Source organism: Rhipicephalus microplus, chromosome 4 (genome assembly GCF_043290135.1).
Source record: "Rhipicephalus microplus isolate Deutch F79 chromosome 4, USDA_Rmic, whole genome shotgun sequence".
In the NCBI taxonomy this organism is placed as follows: Eukaryota; Metazoa; Arthropoda; class Arachnida; order Ixodida; family Ixodidae; genus Rhipicephalus; species Rhipicephalus microplus.
The window spans coordinates 92,490,973-92,514,655 of NC_134703.1; the positions used below are offsets into that span (position 1 = coordinate 92,490,973).

General features: G+C 41.3%; 1 protein-coding gene across 1 annotated transcript in view; it reads left to right on the top strand.

The window, feature by feature from the left end:
• Positions 1-19,065: 19,065 nt before the first annotated feature.
• Positions 19,066-23,683, top strand: part of LOC119172208 (uncharacterized) — a 45,364-nt gene continuing 40,746 nt past the window's right edge. The window contains exon 1 of the mRNA XM_037423239.2: positions 19,066-19,388. Coding sequence (XP_037279136.2) covers positions 19,313-19,388 — 76 coding nt within the window. The 5' untranslated portion in view covers positions 19,066-19,312. The remainder of the gene's footprint in view (positions 19,389-23,683) is intronic.

The following is a 23,683-nucleotide window of genomic DNA, read 5'->3' on the forward strand; positions in this document are numbered from 1 at the left end:
CTGTTGTAGAATATTCGACTGCCATGCCAATACAGGTTGAAATCTCATCCAAACTCGGGTAAGTTTTTCTTTCCTATATAATTTTTTTCTGTCATATTGTGTAATAGTGGTTGCAGACACTGGCGGGGGTGGTGGCGGTGAAAAACTATGCCATCAATTTTGACCGTTCTGTAATCTAAAACAGCTTTCAATGTACTACCGTTCGTGTAAATGATTAAAAGTGACGCTTTCACCGAAGCTTGTGAGAACGTATTACATAAAGCATCCACTTTTCTTTAGCGTTCTTTTAATAGTACATTGTAAATGAAAAGTGGTTGCACACATGATCTGCATTGTCACTTCTGTGGACGATGTTTGCTTAGCCATTGATGTGATAATAAGGTCCACTTGCCAGCCTATTTTATGTTATGGTGCTACTTACCATATGGTTATGGTTGATAGTCTCAGTGCATTACGTTGACTTACACCCATAAATATTTCGTCTGCACGCCTATCTTTTTATGCGCTGCATTTCAATCAGGTTACTTCTACTGGAAATAACGAAAACATGCAAGTGCAATTTATTATCTGCGTTAAGACATTTTCAATAAGAAACAGTTTCAAAATGAACGTGGCCAATTATCTAGTAGTAAGTTTCAAATGTGCCAACTGTAGGAATACTACCGATATTTCAAACTTATTTCAGTATTAAAAAGAAAAGATGTAACTCCAACTTAGTGTAAGAGTTGCATAGAACTCATCTTACCCACAATGTAGGAACTCCAAGCGCTTTTATTTGAGTAAAAATATACATGAGAAACAATGTGACAACCTTGCCGCAAAGGAGAAGGAATGAACGTCATAGCAACAAATTGGAATGTCACGTGCAGATTGGCAAGCTTATCGAAACGTGTCCCGCGTTTCTCACGCACAAATAACGCACAAAACGTACTCACAGGTACAGACGAACGCTAATAGGCGTCTAAGTTGTTACTTCCCTGTGCCTGAAAAGCACGCTATTTTCGCAAATGGAGACTGCAACTATTCCAGTTACCTTTCTGCCCCCGGTAACTACAACAGAATCGTTCCGGTGAAACCTTAAGGACAGCTAAGACGTGAGATGCTCCCAACCGCGAGATAAACGTGCTAGAATGTGCGTTCAGGGGCTTTAGGGCTACCCACTCTTCTCCTCGAGGCATAGTACGTGCAGGAGACGAGGGCGCGCGCAGCGGTGCGTGGCGGCGCGCGCCCTCGTCGCGCCGCCACGCACCGCTGCGTGCTCATCACGTCATGTTGGTAGTAATGCTGAGAACACGATAGTTCCCCTCCGAGGTGCCCATCACCAGCAGTAAATGGTAGATATATTTAGGTTCCCGTTGGCATGTTCTGGGACTTGAAGTTCATCGGTGGCTCAGCTGGTTAACGCCTCACATTGACGATGCAGACGTTCCAAGTTTAATTCCACGCGCTGAAGTCTTTTACTGGATTTTTTCGTTGCGTATTCATAAATATATATACGTATACATATACTATTACTGACGGTAACGCCGGCGGCAAAATCCAGCCGAGAGTGTTGATATAATTGCTATCGCAATATTAATGGATAACATTTCGCAGTGTGAATAGGTCCACTAAGATTTCGTTGCTTCTTTTTTATAATACAGAATGTGGTGTACTTGTAAACTACGAGCATACATTATTCAAAATGGCGAACGTGTTCTATATATCTTTTATACGGGTGACGACGTAAGACATCCCGTACGCTGACGCCTACCTGAAATAAGAACAGAAATGGGAACACATATCCTAAAACTGTAAACAAACAGTTTGAGAGTTCCTTACCCGAGGGCATGTGGAATGCTTTTCGATAAGTTTCAGAAAGTTTCATAAGAATATGCCCCTCAACCTGTCTTCAGCAAAACAGTCAGAACAGTCAGAACAGAACGAACTGATCTTCCGAGAACAAGGCACGAGGCCGACAAAAGAGTGACATTTACTTTAGCATTTCGCCAGATACTTTACTTTTACGTTACTTTCGAAATATGTCATGAAATGTCTAGCCAAATGTATCGTAATTTACACGCGAGTGACCGGATTTTCTAGCACGATGATCTACGTCATAAATTTTAGTCTGGCGTATATAATGCATGTCACTTTGCATGTGAAGCCACCCGACGCAAGTTCCTATCAGCGTCAGCAAACAGTAGGGTTAGCTAGTTGGTTGGTCTTTAATAAATAAGGCAGCCATTACCAGACAGGAACACGGACATGACTGCGCGAGCGTTGCATATCTCCTATGATGCGGCCATAAATATGAAACATGGAGGCATAATCAAGCACATTATTTTCTCAGCCCCAAGCGGGTTCTAAAATTTACCCGAAAGCGATTCAACCACACTGCGGGCATTACCAATGCCTGCAGGCTATTCAAAATCACAATACCTAGGAATCGAAGGTGAACGCACTTTCAAAACAATACTGCCAGTATCCTCCACCTAGGTGTGGGAATCACTTCTGCCATCAGCTGACCGTCCTATTTAGCCTGAAGGTATTAACAGGGCCGAAAAGGTCGTGGCAAGCTGATGGCCACCACCCTGCGCACCACCAGCAAAGTAGAATCAACCTTCATCTTCTACCGTCAATAAAAGTGCTTATCTCTCTCCGCATCAAGCGAAGAACTCCAAGCCACGCAAGGCTTAGGGGCAGAGATGGGGCAGAAAAAGATTAGGTATAATAGTAGGAACTAGAGAGTAATATGAACAAAAAAAATTTGGCCCCGTATCTGCATGTTACACTGCTAATGTCTTCTAGAGACGATAGTATTGCATCTGCAGAGAGTGAACAAAACGTTTATTTGATGTTCTGCACACGAAAATCGATGAATGGTATTCTGGAGGCGCTGCGATAGAATGGTACTCAGGAGGAGCTGCGTTAGGAGGCGCTGCGTCAGCGGAGCTGAACGAGCTCATCAAGTCACGTCACATGTGAGACATCAGCGCTATCTGGTAGTTATCTTGGAAAATGAAGGGCGCGCGCCCTGCGCACCCTTCTCGGAGGTGATAAGGCGTAGAAAACAAGGCGACAGGTAAGCGAACCACCGTGTCGTCTTAGCAAAGCCTTGACGACACTTGCCTTTTCGTGCAAGCGTTGCATGATCAGAGCAACGTGATAAATGCTACGGTCCTTAGCATAACTTGCGTATGCCTTACAGAATACACAGACAGAATATTGACGTGTTGTTATGATGCCTCAGATATGTACAATAATGACTTTTTAGTTGACAATCACACAAGTATGAGTATGAACACTGAATCTTGAGCAATATTGGTGGGCGCTGCGGATGGGGTAGGCCGTTTGGAGTATCGTTTGACCACTTTGGTGCCGTTTGGGGTAGTGTTAAGGGCGGACAGACAGACAGACAGACAGACAGACAGACAGACAGACAGACAGACAGGCAGACAGACAGACAGACAGACAGACAGACAGACAGACAGACAGACAGACAGACAGACCGACCGACAGACAGACATACAGACAGACAGATAGACAGACAGACGGACGGACGGATGGACAGACGGACGGACAGACAAATTTTTTTCCGTCGAACAACCCAAAGAAGACTATCGTCTTTAAAAAGTAGGAATACAGAAAACTGGACGGTACCACTCTGTTAGCCATTTTTCCTGACCCCCCCTCCCGCCTGTATTTATTCGTACAAGGATGACCAACTAAACAGAGAGCTGCTAATGAACCACCAGAAATATTGAAACTGCGCTGTCAGGATCATTGGTTCTCTATTCATTGTGCTTATCAAATATAAAGATATGAATGTCATTCAAGCAATCCAAAAATTAATGCGCTTTTATGGGTGCGGTAGAAGAACCCTTCCTGCGCAAGATATTTCTTGTTTTGTATCTATTAAACAAAATCTTTTTATAGCAATTCAGCAAGGTTGGCGCTAAAGACCGATAGTTTTCAAAGAAACCGATACTTCAAAAGCGTTGATTCGGGCGTGGAGCTAGCACTTGTGAAATGAGACCAGGTATGTTTTTGCTAAACCAATCATCTAAGTACAACCCAATAAAATGTAGGGGAAGTCTTTTCAATAAAGAAAACAGTAAAATAAGCGTTTCCAAGATACACGATTGTGTTATTCCTGCTGCCGATTCTTTTATGTGTAAAACACCAACTATGGACATTTTTTGCCACAAGTAGAGTAGAGGCTGTATCAGTTAATCAACAGCCCTACGAAACTCGGAACCAAAGTGTGAGCTGCATTCGCGTCGTGTGGCAGAGTTAATGTTGATGTACTGCTTTTGATTGCATAAGCTACCAGTGCTACCTGGAGCACTGCAGCTGTATAAATTGATAAATAGGTATTCTTGTTGAACTTGCCTATTTATAAAAGAAGCACCAATGCGTGTGATTCAAGTTAAAAACCGGAAAGTTCTAAAGAACTGGGACATTTTTCTCATGTTCTAAAAACGTTCTTTATTTTTGCAACACCCTCCTGACTGCATTAGGAATGAACAGAGAAGAAGAAAGAGAGAGAGAGAGAAATAGGAAACTTGATATTTGACATCTCGGAATTTCTTCACTGTGAATATACCACATGAATTCCATCTTAGTTGTGTCCGACAGATGATATGTTTCTGTTGTGTAATTGACTGTGAAGAAAATCACTCAAAACTTTAAAAATGTGTTGACTCAATATTTAATGATATATTGAGTAGTGAAATGCTGTCAGAGTCAGCGCGCATGCAAAAGACGTATGGAAGGTTCGGAAAAACCATATATATGTCGCTTTCATCTGAAAAGTAGATGGAGATGGATTGTCGGTTGTTTTTCGCAATGTCGAAATAGTGAGGGAGGCGACACGGGATTATATTGAAATGAAGTTCTGAGTCTTACGTGCCGCAATATTGGTTCTTGCACCAGAACGCTTGCAGGACCTATTGTGTTAGGATCTATTTTATTTCCTTATGTCGTTTTTGTGCCACTTGAGATATTAATAAAGAAAAATATCCAATAATGCAGCGGCTTGTCATGGTTGCAATGTTTGGTTCTTTAGTCGTGATCGATTCCTCACAAACTATGCGCTATCATAATTAATGTAATCGTTTGGAGTTTGAGACGCATGCTTGTGGCTTTTGGTGAAAGTAATCGATGCGTTCAATAATAAAAGATTCCATGTGACCTATTATAAAAAAAACACGCGAAATGCCGAGATAGAAAATTGATCAAAATACCAAGACACAGGCCGACAAACTTGATAAATGAAGTAAACAAGAAGAGAGATTGCACGGTTCTTGCTATAGTTGGACTAGATAGATGAAACACAGCAAAGCTTCTAATGAGACATTAAAAAGAACAACGACTAAACAAAGCAGTCTGTTCTTTTATTAAATTATCTGTTCCTTCAGCATCGTTTTCTGCCTGTAAAACGAGAGTGAAACAGAGCATGTAATCTAATAAATATGAGCAAGAAAATATCCTGGAAAAAAGATTAAAATAGATCTGTTTTATTATAGAGTTTTATTATTTTACTAAAACATACTAGCACGCGGTATTCAGTTGTAAACGGGGTGACATCATGTGGTGCGTTTTATTCTGAGCGAGTGATTTTTTTGTTGGCTGTCTTGCAGGTTTTTCCATTATTGTAGTGGTAAAGAGCCTTTGTATATCGTATATGTTTTGATATTACAGTGGGAACGCGGTTCGATAGTCGTAAACCAACGTGTTATTTGCTCCTTGTGTTACTTTGGGTAGATGGTGTGTTCTGGAGCGGTATGCGTATTAATGGAAACTTAGGAGTAGAGCACACAACGTTTTGTTTGTTTATCTAATTACGCTAAAATCAGACTTCCTATTTTTGCGTGTAGTCGTTAAATATTGACCTAAACACATTGCTGTCTCAGTAGCACAATACTTCATATATTTAGCTAAAGTGGTAGCTTGGGCGCGTTGGTACGACGTATCGAAATAAAAGAACAGCACGGTAAACGAGAAATTGGAGAAACCTGTAAGCGTCCTTTTTTGTCTGGCTTTTCATTTTTTTGCGCTGTTTCCTTCCAAAACTACTACTTAAGTCAAAGTAGAATCTGAAACCATACAAGTAAAACAAAAAAAAACATCGAGCACCGTGCAAAACGCGACTGCCGCTGAAAGTCAGTGTCCCAATAAATAGAAGATTGTGCTTCTTTCGCACATAAAATAGGAACGCTATCACGGATTTTTGTATGGCTGTGAAGATCGTATGTATTACCATTAGGCTGCAGTCAACGCGAATCATTTTCCGGATATCGAGTAAATTCGCCTACAACGGCACTCACATTGTGTATATGTCTTATGTAGGCTGTGTTATGTTTGTCAACACGCTCTCATTAAGTGTGATGCCCGCGGCACGGCTTTATGCTCTCCCATGGTAGAGTACCAAGTGCTCGAAATTGTTAACAACTTGTTCTAAACACATGGCAAAATGCCTCTGTATATCTTTCTATACGCGCTGCCGACAATTTATGCACGCAATTGCGGTGACGGTGATGCCTCCTATAGCCCAATCTTACGCGAATAGAGTGGTCTGTGACGTGTAGTCACAATTGACGCCCACTAGGATAAATGCATTATTTTTAAGGAACTTGTAATGTGGTATAAAATGGAAATGTAATGAAGAAACATATTGAGTTTTGGCAACTCTACTTTTAAAACAGAAAATGGCTGTTGAAGTCACATCTTCCTTTGTGTAAAAGCCAGTACATGTAGCAAGCAGTAAATGCTTACGAAGATGAACTTTATAGAGCCACATATTCTATGAAGCAGTGCGGAAAAATACACAGCACTTGTGCTTGCGTCTGTTTCTGTGTGCATGATTTTGTCATTTAGTGCGCCGCTTCCTAAAAAAAAATTCCTAAGTAACTTGATAGACACGTCCTTCCATTCAACGTAGCGTTAGGTTTATCACCCATTTTAAACTTTAGCTTAGTGTGAACAGCTTAATAGAGCGGTTGCAAAAAGCTTGCATCCACTTTTTTTATGAAAATAAACTAGATTAAAGTCAGTGCAGTTTGGAAACATAGTAGCTCTGCGCCGCAGATAAAAAAGGCATGGACGCAGCTGGGATAATCGAGAGACGTAATCAGAAACGTGATAGTGACCGAAAGGCTGTCACTTCTTTAAAAAGGCCACAACTGGACGGCACACACGTAGAAAGTGTGCGTGTTACTAGAGTGCATCAACACGAACTTGTGCAGCTGGCCAAACATCCCTGTCTTCTGAAACGCTTTCAATGTTACTGTTGGGGTCACTGCATAGATATGTGCTTGGAAAGAACAACCCCTTTGAATCGTAGGGACGGCAAGTATGCCCTCATGCTTTTAACGGGAAAGTGGTTCTTGCAATGGTCTGCCACGGCTCCACTGACGTATTTCCGTCACCGATATGACGTTGTACACTAACAGAAGGCCTAGAAAAAACTAGAACGAAAAATTCCGCCCCCGCTTAGTCGAACCGACATCCCTAGCTGCTCAACGCATGGACATATTCGTGAGCACATTCGTGCACATAGGGAGACATTCGTGAGCACACTAACAGTGAGCTATTTACATACGCCAATCACCGTTGGCGGTACTCGGAGCTTGTTGGCTTTAGCGTTGGCTTTTTATCATCTATGGCGATATTGCAGGATGGGCTCGAAGGGTGTGCTTTGAGGATTGTCGCCTCACTTTTCACTCTTTACGCAAGCTTATCTCGCGATTAGAGTGGTTTTTACGTCTTTCACCCTCACCGCAAGTTAGGGAAAGCATGAAGGTCGCTTCGCTTGCTGCAGCGCCTGTTTTTAGAAAAAAGAACGCCGCTCACACATAGATAGATAGGCGGGGTTTAACGTCCCAAAACCACCGTATGATTCTGAGAGACGCCGCAGAGGAGGGGTCCGGAAATTCGGAACACCGGGGGTTCATTAACGGGCACCAAAATCTGAGCACACGGGCCTACAACATTTCCGCCTCCTTCGGAAATGCAGCCGCCGCGCTGCTCACACAAAAAAGTTACAACTGTGAAGGTTTTTAGTTTTCCCTAGTCCTGTGTATATTTGTGAGTTTGTTTCGTGTGTCCCCCTGTGTATCAGTGCGCTTTGAGTGTCGAGCTGTGGCAGTCGTTAGCGTTGCATGTTTGGAGCTGCTTGCCGTTCTTCGCGTGATATTACAAGTTGTTTCTGTAGCATTCTTCCATTCGTTCTCTTGTTGACTGATGTGCAATAAACGCTGAAGTACTTCTGATAAAGCATGTTTCGTTCGCGTGTTATAACGATTCCTTTGACAGACGGATGATTTATTTGTTAATCATCCCTAACCCGAAGCTGCACGAGTGGCAGTCAAGGGACTGGCGCCATATGCAGACAAACTCAAATACAAACTACATAAGGTACACCTTGGTAATACTGAGAAGAATTATCCGGGCCCCAACATCGACACAGATTACGTACCAGTGCACCTGACGTACGTTCCGGCGATTCGAGCTTCTAACTAATATAGAGAAACACAATATTTCACTGGTCATGGAAGGATCTGCCCTCCGAACAACCTGAGAAGACAAACGTAGAATTTTTGGTGCATAGGTATTTTCTCCTTTAATATATCGATCTATAGCAACAAATGTGCGAATATATCGAAGTATCTAGGAATACTGCTGCCAGGTAAGGTGTGAAATGCAATTACATTGGTTGTGTCTTGTATCTGTATCAGAAGTACTTGTTGCTTTGGTATATTGAACCATATGGCAATACAATCTCAATAGTATACTTGCCCAGCCCTTGGAATATATATATATTCGAGACGTCACAAATATTGAACGTGGTTTACTAATTTACGGTCGCCTAATTGTTTCGTGACCTTAGCAAAGCATCTTGCTAAAACGTCTGAAACCATTTCTAAGAGCCTTTTCTTATCAAAATGGTACCATTGAATCAATTAAATTACAATTCTACATTTTTTGTAATTTTGTGAGGAGATGCCGCGGCACGGTGTCAGAGCTGTGAACGCAATGCAAGAAGAAGTGAAACACTCTATGGAATAAATCATGTAGAAGTAGGGCCCCCTCACGTCGAAAATTACAAATACAACGAATATAGTCATCAATAGTTCCACGTGCAACCATTTGCTTAACGAAGCCTCGATTTTGGCTAGTGGGCAGGGCATTGTAATATAGTTGCGCATTTACCCCAGCGCAACTACTTTACAAGAAGTTTATGGTCCATGGCAGGTATTGGTCATTTTATAACTAATCTCATTACGACTATACTCGTCGACGGGCACGAAAGGTTTACCGCGAACAATGATGTAACTAGCATATTACTTCTAGAGCTCACTTTAAAAAAGAAGCATATCAAGATTCAGCCGAATAAAAGTGTTCTCTGCCAGTCTGCAGAAAAAATCACAAGGGTTTTTATCAGTTTCGCTTTTCTCGTGAATCGCAATAGAACAAGTTTCAGTATATTAGAAAACAAAAAAAGACGTAGTGCCCCATTTTCAAGAATTCAATTTGCCACGGTCGTTGCGCGCAATCGTATCGGGAAGGCGGCGCCGTTTTGATGTCGAGGACAGCGATTAAATTTTCTCCAAGACTAAACGCGCCGACGCCGAGAGAACGCGCCAACCTGTGCCAAAACAAACCGAACAGCACGAGATCCACAAAATGGTAGGTGCTTTATTTTCGTCGTCTGATCCAATATACTCTCGGTCGCTTTTCACGACTAAACACATTTTTACGTGCCCACGGGTGGCACATCCACAGTTCGAACAAATGTGTTATTGCCCTGGCCGGCGCCAGTTCTAATATCCTTCGCGTTGTCGCGTTTCTTTTTTGTCGATTCTTCGCAAAGGGCCGTTGTGAAATAAAAGAAGCAGGGTGAAAACTTCGTAACTCTTGCTCGCAAAGAACGGGCGAGGATGTACCAGTGTTTGTTTTTGTCGTTGCGTATTTCCTTCGTAGAGCATAATATCTTTGTGCGTTCTTTCCTTCGAGGTTCACTCATCCCTGAAGTGCAATAAACCGTCGTCTTGACCCGGATGGCCGAGGATGCGATGGGAAGCGGAATGTGCTCGGGCACAAGATACACAAAGCAAACTTTTGGAGGGCAGCGGCTCGAGAAAGCACTTCTTCAAACAAGCGCACCCGTGAACCACGAGGACGGAATCGCATTCTCGCATAATGCGGGGCCTCCTTCATTCTATACGGTTACGACCCCCCAGGGAGGGCAACGACCACTTCTCTGAAGCAAGCTATTGTTGCCAGATGGCTCCCGTTGTTTCCTTAAGCACTTCTCTTTAATCCATTTTAGCGTGGCCTACTTTGCCTATTTCTTTCTCTCTGCTTCTGCACGTTTCAACATGGTTTAAAACAATATATATATATATATATATATATATATATATATATATATATATATATATATATATATATATATGCGGATGAAAATTCTAATAATATCTCTCCCTCTATACTTTATAACATATCGCCTTACGCAAGCACACGCTCCCTATCTCGGAAAGGTTAAACATTTGCTTGACTTCTTCATGTACACATCCGCTTATTTTGACCGTTTTGAACGGCAATCCCAAAATTTACAACAACTGTAACATGATGTTGTGTCAATGACCTCAATATTGCGGGAGCCCACGACGATCTTTTGCTCAAGCGGTCGTCTAAACTACTCAGAGGTTGAGTGCTGCAATTTACGCAAGTTTTCAGCTGACCGCTCGAATGTACGTAAGGGGACATTTATATTAGACTTTTATAACGTCTAAGGCATAAGCTGTTGATAGAGCATTTATTGAAGCCCCAAGCTATCGCGCTGTTCCTGCAATCTTAGTTTTGCTACAGCAATCTGTTGTTCAACAAGTACTTGATGATCAACGTCCAGTGCTTGCAAGCCTCCAGCAGGCACCATGAAACGTCGATCCACAGTGAAACGTGATGCACCTGAACTTCTGCGTAGACTACTTTCGAACGCAGCAGTCGAGTTTAAGCTCACGTCTTTTCATATGCGAAGCATTTCTTTGCTTAATTCAAGCACCTTTGTCATCTATCTATCTATCTATCTATCTATCTATCTATCTATCTATCTATCTATCTATCTATCTATCTATCTATCTATCTGTCTATCTATCTATCTATCTATCTATCTATCCTCGTTATCCCGCCCTTAACTTGGCGTGAACAAAAGTTAGTATAGAAACATAAGATTGTTTGAAAACTATTATGCATTTTTAAGACCTAAGTATTGCCCCAATCCCATCGCATACTTGGTGAAACACATTCCTCCAAACAGTGGCACATCCCCGCGGGCGAGTATGAGCCACTGGTATGCGGGTATGGGCCACAGGTGATTGACACTCAATATTTACACAGAAACGACAAGAAAACCGGGCGGGGCAATTGCCTGCAAAATATGCAAGGCTAGATCCGCCGGCTACCTACAACTTAATAATCCTAATCCTAATCCAAGACCAGGCGTGGATAATTTGAACGTATTGGGGTTAATAAAAAGTCGACATCGGCAGCGCTGATTAGACGAATGCAAAGAAAAACTGTTGCCTAAAGAAATTTGCAATTTTTTTCAGCTGGTGCCTCTAAAGTACGTTGGGAGACATTTATGTTACACCTTTATTGTGTCTAAGGCATATACTGGTAACAAATCAAGGTGCCTGCATGATTCGAAGCCAAGAAATTTGCGTGGTAATCAAGCATTATACCACAAAGCTATGACAAGGCTCAGAACTACTTTTTAAATAGACCTTAGTGTTCGTGAAACGTCTTTTGTGCTTGCACTGCTGGCTATTCAATATTATAAACACTACATATCTACTCCTACGGTGCAGCCGTGAAGTCGGTTTAACGTCAATTGTAGTCAGGTACCATGTGCTGAAGTTGATATACGTAGGAGCGTCCAGGGCTACTATCCTCGCGAGCACCAGCGCTTCATATGAGCTTATCGCTTCCGCTGTTGCTGAACACTCAAGTTACTGTTGGAATCATTGCACAAGTGCAAACATCTCCTTATATAAACATCTGCAGCTTTTCAATATACGTCTGTACGTACACTATTTGTACTTATATTTGCGTCATTTCATAACGTGTCGCGTATAAACATTACAACACGGTCACCTTCCCTCCTCGTGCTTCGACGAACGTCGATTCACAAGGTACGTGGGATCTGGCGAAGTTTTTTTTTATATTCTGTTTTTTGTATCTCTTTGCTTTATTCCCTCAATTCCCTTCCCCCGGTGTAGGATAGCAAACAGAATGCTCGCTTGGTTAACCTTGATGCCCTTCCATCTTCTACTTACTTCTCTCTCTTTCTCTGTATTCGTTAATTTCACTTGACGCTCCACAGAGCACAGTAACTCTTATGAGCATACATAGCGACCTAGATTTTGCTGACTAAGCTATCGTGGTGATGCACCGTGTAAACACGTGACAGGAACAAACATTTTCACTTTGTACATGACCAACAAGCTGCCAAAAAGACGGTGGGTAATTCAAAAGCAGTGACCGTGGTAGAGGGCTGCACGAACCTGCACGATACAGGCAGCCGATGCTCACTTACTAAGCAGCAGGCTACCGCAAATCGTGTTGCTTTGCCCTTTGGTGGGAAGCCGCGAAAACCACAAGCATGATCTGTATTTGCTGACATTTGTTGATCTTATTTTATGCGGCGACGGCAGGGGCGCTTACCTCAGGTCGCGCACTGATGCGGCAACAGATGTCGATACGCGACAGTCACATTGCAAATCGCTGACACAGGTGTGCACACCCAATGTTTTTTTTGTAATCCATGGCATAATACCTTACTTTATTTTATATTTACTAAAGTTGTGTCTTCGTAACACTATCTTCTGCACAGTAAACCTGAAGTACCGTATTTGAACTTTCTTGGTGGAGTAAAAGCTCGCGATAGTCAACCCACCTTCATTCCCGGGTCTGAGAATATGTCTGATTTCTACTGTATGCCGACTGCCGGGTATCCTGTAGGCTCTTATATCTATACATGCAGGCTTTACTTAAGCCAATGCCTAGCTTTCTCGTTTTTCACTGCCTTAATTTTTCATCCACATTACTGCTTTTCCAGTGCAGGTTAGCAAGCCATATATTTATTTCAGCTTCACCTTCCTGCCTTATTGCATACCACATCTCTCTCTTACTCTCTTGAGTTTTCACTTCTTTTTAAAGAGTTTTAGACCTAAAATGTGATTGCCTCGACTAGCAACTTACTGTGGTGTACATTAGCCGAGTCGAAGGTTCTCGACATGCCGGCATTCGCAATTGTGTCCAGAATTTGTTGATTCCAGAACCTTCCTGTTGCTTCCGAGCCCTAAAAGTTTTCACGTCTCTGCTGAAAAACTCGTAGGCCGTCAGCCCTGCTTCGATGAAAGTCAGTGTTTGCCGCCATTGGTATCGCAATGCTGTATTTGTCTTCAGAACAATCAGGCCACCTATATAACAGGTGCGCCATTGGGCGAGAACTCTAGTAAGGCAAGTGCGCCTGTTAGCAGAACAGGTAGCACCTTAGCATTTCTGACTCGAGTAAACATTTGCCGACTGAGCGTGACGGAGCAAATAAAACACTTTAACAAGACTCTCAGAATAGGAATAACTTTAATAGGACTAATATCACCAGCAAGACTAACAGAAGTAACAGAGCACGCCGTGGGGGCCCAACAAGTAAAAATCAAATCAGACCTCCCTTTCGGCAACCTGAGGAAGCCAGTAGCTCGGTGATGCCGAGATGCCTGTTCATAGAGTTTCAACTGCTTCGTTTACAGAACCATCAATCACGTCAATATTTAAAATAAGCATACAGGGTTTCCCCGGCATGAGTCGACTCATGTCAAGGGAATACTGAGCAAAATTTTTCCTGCCACAATTTCCAACCAATATAAAGATTTGGTCCTGAAATCGATAGACACAATTTTTATTGTAGACGTAAGCTATAGAAAAAAAAGAATATAATAAATGCATTTTTTCCAGCTTGTGCGACTAGTGGCCGTGCCACGAACTAGAGTAGGAGACGTTTAGTGGCATCACACCCATCCGACATGGGTAATCCAACAATGTGAGCCGTCAGCCGCATCTCTCGACCCATTCGGCTTCTCCTGCGATTCCCCGTACCACTATGAACAGCACCGGTAGTAAGCACTGCTCCCGGATGGGTAAAGAATTGATGCTTCTAGGGAAGGGAAGATAGGAGCATTACGATTTCAACGGCATCTCTGCTAGACTTGTCTATCACAGAAACGAAACACTGATAGCATTCAGTATGGCGTTGTCAACAGTGATATTAGCCATCACCTACCTACATTTTGCCTGCTTAACCGTAACAGATAATTGAAACGAAAGGATTGGCCTTAGCTTGTGTGCAGGAACATTACGTCTCAAACTTTAGAAATGTTTAGGAATAAGATTACTAGAATAGACTGGAGGGAAGTATTTATCATTGGGGAAAGCAATAAGTGTTCTGATTTATCTATAAAAATTATCAAAAAGCATTATTTATATTCTTTTCCAACGTGGACATATCGTAAGCAAAAAAAAACAATGTACGTAGACCGTGGGTCACACGTGAGTGCATGAAGCTCATTCAGCGTAAGAATGAGCTCTTTGAGAACTTTCTTATGTCCCATAATAACGAAAATTCGAAAGAGTTTAAGAAATTCCGAAATAAGCCTAATAAAGATATTCAAAAATAAAAAATGTTTACTATATGCGGGTATTTGATAACGGCTGTATGCGTAGCTCTATCAAAAGGTGGGTGAAATCAAATGAGTTACTAAACAAGAATGCCAAGGTAAGCAGGATTGACAACATCATAAATGGCAAAAAGACTGATGTAAATGAACTCGCCAACCTATTCAACGATCTCTTCGCTTAGAATAGAAATAGCACTACTGTTACGAAGCTGCTTGTCATGTTCCGAGATTATGCCACACAATGTATTTAGAGGTGACGTCTGCCGCAAAGTAACAATGTTATATCAGAAGCCCAGGAACAGTCGCAGCCGAGCTGTGGATGAGTTAGAAATAAGGCTAATCAAATGCATTGTAGACCTAATTGCACCAGCACGTACACACATATATAACGTCTCTCTTTCTACCGGTATTTTTGCAGACAGCATAAAGGTGGCTAAAGTTTCGGTAATTTACAAGAAAGAAAAAAAACAATAGCCTAAGCCACTATCATCCGGTGTCAATTTTGCCTATCTTTTCAAAGGACCTTGAGAAAGGTATACACTGTCGAATTAAGAAATTCACAAGAAAGTACAACATAATAATAATATTGCCATTTCGGTTTAAGGAAGAGCTGTTGCACTAAGATCGCACTTCTAGTTCAAAAAGAGCAAATATTCTAGAATTTTGAAACTAAACTCATCAAACCAGGTATATTTCCAGACTTCAGTAAAGCTTTCGATCTAGTAAACCGTTCAGTTTTTATTTTAGAAGCTGGGACATAGCAGGTTACGTGCAACAGTATTTCAACTTATTAAATTGTATTGGAAAGCACGGTACCTATACGTCGAGTTAAATTAGCATATATGCAAATTTAGTTGTATTGAATTTGGTGTTCCTCAGGGTAGCATACTCGTACCAATCCTCTTCTTTTTATATAATAATGATATTATTAGAATTTATGATGATCGTAAGTATATAATATATGCCGATGATTGTTCAGCACCTATTGAAGGAATAGACTTGGAGACCATAACACGAAACATTAGTACATTCTGTTACAACTAGGAGACTTGGTTTAGGGTAAATAAACTTATTCTAAATGAATCAAAACCTAAATGTGTGTTGTTCTGTTCCCCCAGCATTGTAGGAAAAATTGAGGATTCTATAACTTTTGGGCCACTTCAAATAAAGATATAGAAATATAGAAACAAAATATTATTCAGATTTGGATTTGATTGAATTGGATTGGAAAGGAGACGTGAAGAACAGGAAGAGAGAGACAGAAACACGTGCACGCTGCATACACCTCGACAATTGTGACATCACGGCTCGCGTTGGCATGCAGCCGAAGCGCAAGACGGATGCTGGCAATCGATTGAGTGAACAGTTCAAATATATAGGGACATATATATGTGTTTATCGAAACAGTCGCATCTGCCGAGTTGAATTTGTAAGTTTTTGTCAGTTCTCGCCAATTGTGTTAGGTATTTGTGTAAATAGAATCGCAAACTCAGTGTAACATGTGAACTACTTTTGATGCTCTTCACCAACTTTCTGCATATTACAGCTGTTGAGATAAATGAGGTCTTCAGCAAGTTTCGTGAAGTTGTATCCGCTTTCAGCACACCAAGTGCTGCCACTGTGCAAGTTGATCAGCAATCATGCGCTCTTCGAGGTGACGGTGCCCTCTCTTGCGCAGCGCAGGAGTCAACCACATGGCTCCGAAGCATATGTAGTGGTTTCAAGTTAATTGTCATGAAGTTTTAGTGAATAATGGTGATACTCAATTTATCTTAGGCCTCCTTTATTTAATTGAACTCAGTTTACAACACTGTTTACAATGTTTCCGGCTTCTCTTGAACACTTTCATGTAGGTTTCCATGATGTAACTCCTATGGTTTCCATAATGTCATTATAATACCCACCATGGCTACCCGTAATTTATCAACTTCAAATGACCATATACTTTGCAATTTCGACACTACAACCAGTCAGTGCAACATATATCATACAGTAATCTAAGATAAATATACAACCGCCATTTTCTTTCCCTTATCTGAAAATATTAGGAACACACCCGCCATGTACCGCAATAGAATTAATCTTTGCAGTTCAAAACAACGCTTATCAGAGATGGATGACAGTATAGTAGACTCTGGTGGCTCTCATCACCAGTGTGCCGCACTAAGTGATAAGATAACGGAAGCGATTACACAATCCAAAATCCCGTACAAAAAAGGTATCACAAAGAGCCAATTTGTCCTTGGACGACCAAGGATATTTTACAATGGGTAAAGACTAAAGACTATTGGCACACAAAAGTTAAACAAATTAGGGCAACTTGTACTATGAAGAAAAATTTCGGGTGACCCGCAACATGATAACGCAGCTTACCCGTAATCGTAAAAAAAAATATTATTCCGAGCTTATTACAAAAACTCAGGAAATAAAAAGAAAACGTGTAAAATTATAAACTCTGTTATAAAACATATTCCTGATCAGTACGTTATTGCTGATGCTGATATAATGGAAATATCAGCAGAATTGTTGGTATCGACTTTTAATCAGCAATTTTGTGATATTCCTAAGAAATTGCGAATTCCTGCCGTGATGTTTGTCGGATACGGTTACGAATAGAGTTGTCAATTCCTTTAGATACATCGACTCCTGCGGAAATCGCAACTCTCGTTAATGCTATGCCATGCTAACATAGTGGCGGGTGTGATGAGATATCAACATTTATACTTGAAAACTTCATAGAAATTCTACGTACTACTCTAGCAGAAATGTTTAGTCACGCATTTCACACGTCAACTTACCCAGATTTGCTGAAAATCGTAAAGGTCATTCGAATTCACAAAAATGGAGACCGTAGCCTTCCCGAAAACTAGGCCCCTATATCTGTGTTTAGTTCTATAATCATAGTGTTCGAAAAACTTATCGCGATACGACTACTGAATTTTCTCGATCGAGAGTCTGCACTAACAAATAACCAAAATGGTTTTCGGAGCAATCGATCCACTTTTACTGCAGTGCTATTTTTTTCAGATAGGGTAAATTCCTACCTAAAAAGCAACATGAGAGTGATTGGTGTCTTCATTGATGTTAGAAAAGCTTTAGACACTGAACATCAACACATACTACTCAACAAATTAGGACGGTAGGACACTCGAGGGGGAAGTCTGGAGTTTTTAAGAGGCTTCTTCACGAACCGACAACAAACGGTTCATTTTGCAACACTAATTCCGGATTTTTGCCCATTACATAGGGAGTACCGCAGAATCAGTATTGGGACCTAATTTATCCTCTCTGTACATAAATTATTTGCCTTCAATGTTACACAACTTCCCCTGTTACACACATGAACTTCAACTTCACCTGTTACTTAAAAATATTATATGTATTATGTCAAGTATGCAAACCAAAAACGTGTTCAGAGTGAAGTGTAAAAGGTGAAATTTTCTTTTTTAATGTGTTCGGTATCTGTCTATAAGTTATATGTTTATCAAAACAATCTGCGCATCTTAAGCTAAAATTTCGTTCATTGTATAACTCTATCTCCTGCCACATGGATCCATACTAGCATTCTGCTAAGGATACAGATGTTGCTAACATGTTTTTATTTATTGTATGTTATTTTGGAAACAAAAAAAAACAAGCGTGAGCACGCCACTCGAGTTTTATGGATGAACGACTAGCCGAGCCCCTGAATCACTACGCACTTAAAGTGTTCCACACTTGCCGTCATGGCGCCGAACATCGCTTGCTTAAGCCTAAATAAAAAAATTAAAGTGTACCACTGCACCTACACTGAGAGCGTTGGGTGCGTTTTCTGAAAGTCCGAGGTTTGGTTCGTACCACCAGAATGTTGTCTGTTCGTCCGCTTTATTCTCTTTATACTAATATTATAATTACCACAATCCTACGAATAATTCAATTATACTTTCCTTGAATTCATTGTCGCTTGGTTTGGGATCTTATAGGGCTGGTTAAGGTCTCTTCCACCTCGTCAGCCATCAACTTCATCCCAAGCCAATTAACGAGACAGTGTGGCGTGTAATGTTTTCTCGGAGAGAAATCTCCTAATGCAGGCAAAACATTTTTGTTTATTTAGTGGTCGGCTTCTTCCTGTAGAAATACAAACCGAGACAGAGTCGACTGCTGCTGTCACTGGCAAGACACATCACACGCTCGGGTTATATTGGTGCAGCCACGGCACCCCACTCAAATTCGACTTCGTCGGCCGGCTCTCCCTCGCGCGGGTCGATGGGCTCGCCTCGCCTAGCGGGCACTCCGAGAACCGAGCGCGGTCCTGGCCCGGTGCGGCGTCTCTCCGTCTTTCATTTCAGCAGGCGGCGGTGGTCGCGACTGCTCCTCGCGGCCCCGCGTTTCACACGCGCGCGCCCGCCGAATATGCGGCCTTACGGGATTGCCTGCTCATTGCCAGGCGATTCCCGCCTCAGTCGTCTTCGTTGATCTCGCTGCACGACCGCGGTCGACAACGCCGAAGACAAAGGATAGGGTGTCGTTACTGCTCGGAAAACATTGAAACTGCACAGCCAGTTCGTTCTCTCTCTGCACGCACGCTTGTGTTGTTCATATTTAGAGCCATGCGACTGGGATACTGTGGCATCGTGAAGTCTGCTGCCGCCGTTGGGGCCGTTTGGATGCTCTTGTGCATAGTCGGTGAGTGACGATATAGAAAATGTCTTGCCTGTCTAATTGTCGAAAGAAATTTCTGTGCCCTACTTAAAACAGATTTCCTTAAAGCGAGATTTACGCAATGTGTGCACTGATTACAAGGTACAAATGAAGATACAATTTTAATTACTATTGATCATTCAAATTTTCTCCTCTTTAGGTTATGAGCCGTGGGTTTCTGCGTGCTGAATTGAGGTTCCTTGTTTGATGTCCTATTGCGTTGGCCAGCACGTGCCTGATAAAAAATAAGCCTCAGAATTGAGCGCTAATGAGGGGCTGTATGTTATGTACCCGCGGCACATGAAGAGAATATAATAAATAGTTTTATAAAGTACTTGAACTATTGTAGTAGCCTATAAAAATGCAGCATGATTACCGGCCAATATTCATCTTTTGAATGTCACACCTATTAAATCTGTGTATCGGCACTAGAACAATGCGATGTCAATTGGTGAAACTGTTTGAAGCGCCATCACGGTGTGAAAAAATACACATATATATGTATATTGCACCTCGTATGAACATACAACATGTTTTTATTCCCTATAATAGTCATACAACAATTTCTGAAAAAAAATCACAGAATGGTCTGCAGGCGACCCCCGTCGTGAAGTGGAAATATCACAATGATGACTAAATAAAACGGACCATTACGATACTGCTTAGAGTTAGGCATTCTATGTAACATAGTTAAGTCTCACTGAAATTCTACCTTATCTGAGTGTGTGAGAGAACGCCGAAAGCTCGGAATACCATGACGTTCACAGCGAATTGCCCATAATACCGAGCTGGTTATTGACGCCGCGGATTAATATCATCCGTCGAATGAAAGCACGTGTGTTAGGCTAGTAGTTTTCTCTCCGTATCCAGTCACTCTTTCTGTAATGACAACGCATCCGTCTCCTTCCCCCCCCCCCCCCGAAAACCGCGGGGCGCGAATTGTTTCGAATAACAGACCACCCAAATTCTGTCTTTTTCACAAGATAACTCGAAGAGTCTCGCTTAAACTTATTTCCTCAAGAAATAGTAAGCAAATAAGAGAAACTATAGAAGCTCAATCGGCTATACATCCGTGAGTGTACTTCTCAATTCAAATAGTAGCACCCAGCTCAGTATCTGTGTTCGCAGCAGGTTAGGAAGAGGCTCAAGGTGGCAATAGACAGCCTTAAGAGGCTTGCAGCTGAAAACATTAGTTGAAAGCATGCACTTTTAGGTGTGTATATTAGGCATAATTTTTTAAGCGTGTGAACATATCTCCGAAGTTATTCTTTTGCGGTGCTACGTTGTTCAAGTTGTGGATCCGGTTGTGGCTCCAGCAGCCAGTGTTTATTGCATGAAATAAAAAAATGCTTGTTTATTAGACTTCGAAGCAGATTAGAAACATTTCAAGAAGTCACATTCAATCAACTTCCGTTACCTATCATGGCGCTCTACAAAATCCAACGCTTCTGTTGCGTGTTTACTAATATGTTTATTTAGGGATTAATTCATTTATTGGGGCAAAAGAGAAATGAGGTCGCCACGTTTGTGTAAAATGGGCACTCGGGTAATGGAGATATATTATGAAAACGCTTTAGAGCTAATTGTTGCTTCCTACTTCATTTTCAAAACATTGTCTGCTAAGGTGCCCACTCTTACGGGAAAAAAAAAATATTTCCACGTTTACTTAGTGGAAGCATTTGCTGAACCAAAACATCAAGGTGGAGCACAACTGCAGCGCCGTTCTGCACTTCGACTTCCCTGAGGCCTTTGACAACTTGAAACAGTAACTTCCCGGCATCGCAGTTGACAATATATTAGGTTAGAAGGACATTTCTATTTGTTTTTTGCTAGGGTTCGTTCTTTGCTACTCCTCTCACGCACTCCACGTCAACGCACCACACAATGCGAAAACAGACAAAAAGTAGCAGGAAAAGTATGCACCTGGGTTACGATAGCTTCAAGGTATCGAATTATAAATTACGGCGCTTTATAAAAATTCTAGAGTCAGGCCAACGCACCCCGAAGGTGCCATAAATTGCATAGAAATGGCACGAAAGCAAGGTATCTTTGTTTCTTTATCTCTGCCGTTGAGGTATACTTCAACTTAAAATGGCTAAAAAGGTCAACTACTTTTTTGGTGGGGGCTCATGATTTATTTCTGGCGCTGCGTAAGTGGTCACGAAAAGCTGGCGTAAATATCTCAACAACTTGCTTAGCGACATTCCTCCAACTTTCGAGAGCACACAACTTTTTTGTGTGAGTGGCTGTGTGTTACTACAAGCTGACTAACAACCGTCCATAAGTTCTTAGTTAAGGCTAAATACTAGCAGAACACCTTCACCAATCTTTTTCAGTTGATTTTGTTTCAGCTAAAGCAGATATGATGTGCATGTTATTATATACTCTTTCCTTTTAAAGCTTTCTGTTTTTCAGCTCTCATGAATTTCGGAAAGCTCAATTCTTTCCTAACAATCGCCTTGTGTGACTGCTGCTGCATTTTGAACCTAATTGAATGCAATGGTGCTGCTCATATGAGGTTTAAAAAATGGAATTTATTGAAAAAAGGCTATTTCGCTTGCGATGTTTTAGGATCCAGTCGCAATCAACGCGGTCGCAGGACGCAATTAATTGCGATCTTTGATAGTGAAGGAAAAAACGTACTTATAACAAAGAATCTTTGTGAGTTTGTGCCCAAATTTTTATTAGTTTGCGAATAGATAGTTTTGCTTTGTTCCACGTAACCAGTGATTGGAGAATATTAGTTGGTCTGTACATTTTTTCCTATGCGTGCCGCAAAACTAGAAGATGAACAACGCTGGTAGTGGTTGCTAATTACACTGACACAAGCCAGAAAAACAAAGCTAGTATTTCAATAACTTACACGATTTACTCAGCTAGTGGAGCGAAACATTTTGAGTCAACGACAGCGAAATTCGCCCCCCTCCGCCTGTTTTTTTTGTGTGGAGAGGTACGCAGAGCGCATCATCTACCCCCTCACCCTCTCCATTAGACATTTTCACTCTTTTCTTCACGATATTTATAGCAAGTAATGCATGTATAATCAATAAAGTATTACATTGGAAGCACAGGTGTACATTACTTCGTCTTAGTACGTTTGTCTCAGTCATCCTAAATTTCGCTCCCTGACCAGGCAAGCCTCCTTCCTACAACCTCCAAAACCTCTTGAATTATTTTTCAACGTAAGAATTGGGTTCGCTCGCGAATGTACGGTAATTATTATGTTGGATTACTTTCATTATATTATTAAAACATCAACACCAACGCAACAGCAAAGTTTTGCAAAGTGACTGTATAATTGGACAAAACAGAACAATATGTCACTACCAGCACTGTACTTCCCGTGAAGGGCTCTGGTAAGTCACAGTGATGGGAGTGGTAAGAAGCCCATGAAGAAACTACAATTCTCTCTTATTACAGTATAAAAAGAAAAAAAATGGCAAGCTATTTTTAGAAAACATCATGTATAATTTATACAGTGGGAATGCGACGACAAGGTTGTGTCAGTCTTCAGGACAAAATAGGGTTTCCCTCCGAAAAGTAGCCAAATACAGAAGATAACGTATCTCGTCCATGCAAGAAACACATACGGTTCACAAAACAAGAGCTAATGAAACAACAAAGCACATAAAGCATTTGAAAGGGTACATCCATGGTTAATAGCGCAGTGAATGCCTCTCACAATGCTTATTTCTTCTGCGTGTGTTAATTTATGAGTCTTTGTCGTCATGTAAGTTTCGCGATTTTGAGGGCAGGGCCTATAAAATGTTCTTCTCTGATTTAAATAGTTCATTGGTCACCTTCTGAATGAGTTGGCCAAATGGATCCAAAGATAAATAAACTTTTTTCAGTCTTTCAAAAACATTTCCTATTGTTGAAGATCTTCCTCAGATTAGACACCTAAATTTCAAGCATACGTATGCAGCATTCGCGTTACACTGAGTGGCTTGCACTTAAAAATTTACATTAGCACTTGAACTTTACATTCAATTGCCTCACTCGTTGAGGGGTTTTTATTAGGGTGATAAATATGTCGAAAACTAAATCCCTTCCAGTACAAAATGCGCTTTATCAAACACACCTTGAAGGTTTTTTTTTACCTTCTTCCAGTTTTTTTTTATTTCCAACTTGAGAAGAAAGCTACAACAAATAAGTACATAAGTCATTTAGTAGGGGTGCAAATATCTAAAAAATAGACGGTACAATATTGTTATTGCAACTCTAAAGAAGAGAATCACTGCACCTATAAAATGCAATCACATGGGAAAGATACAGAACAA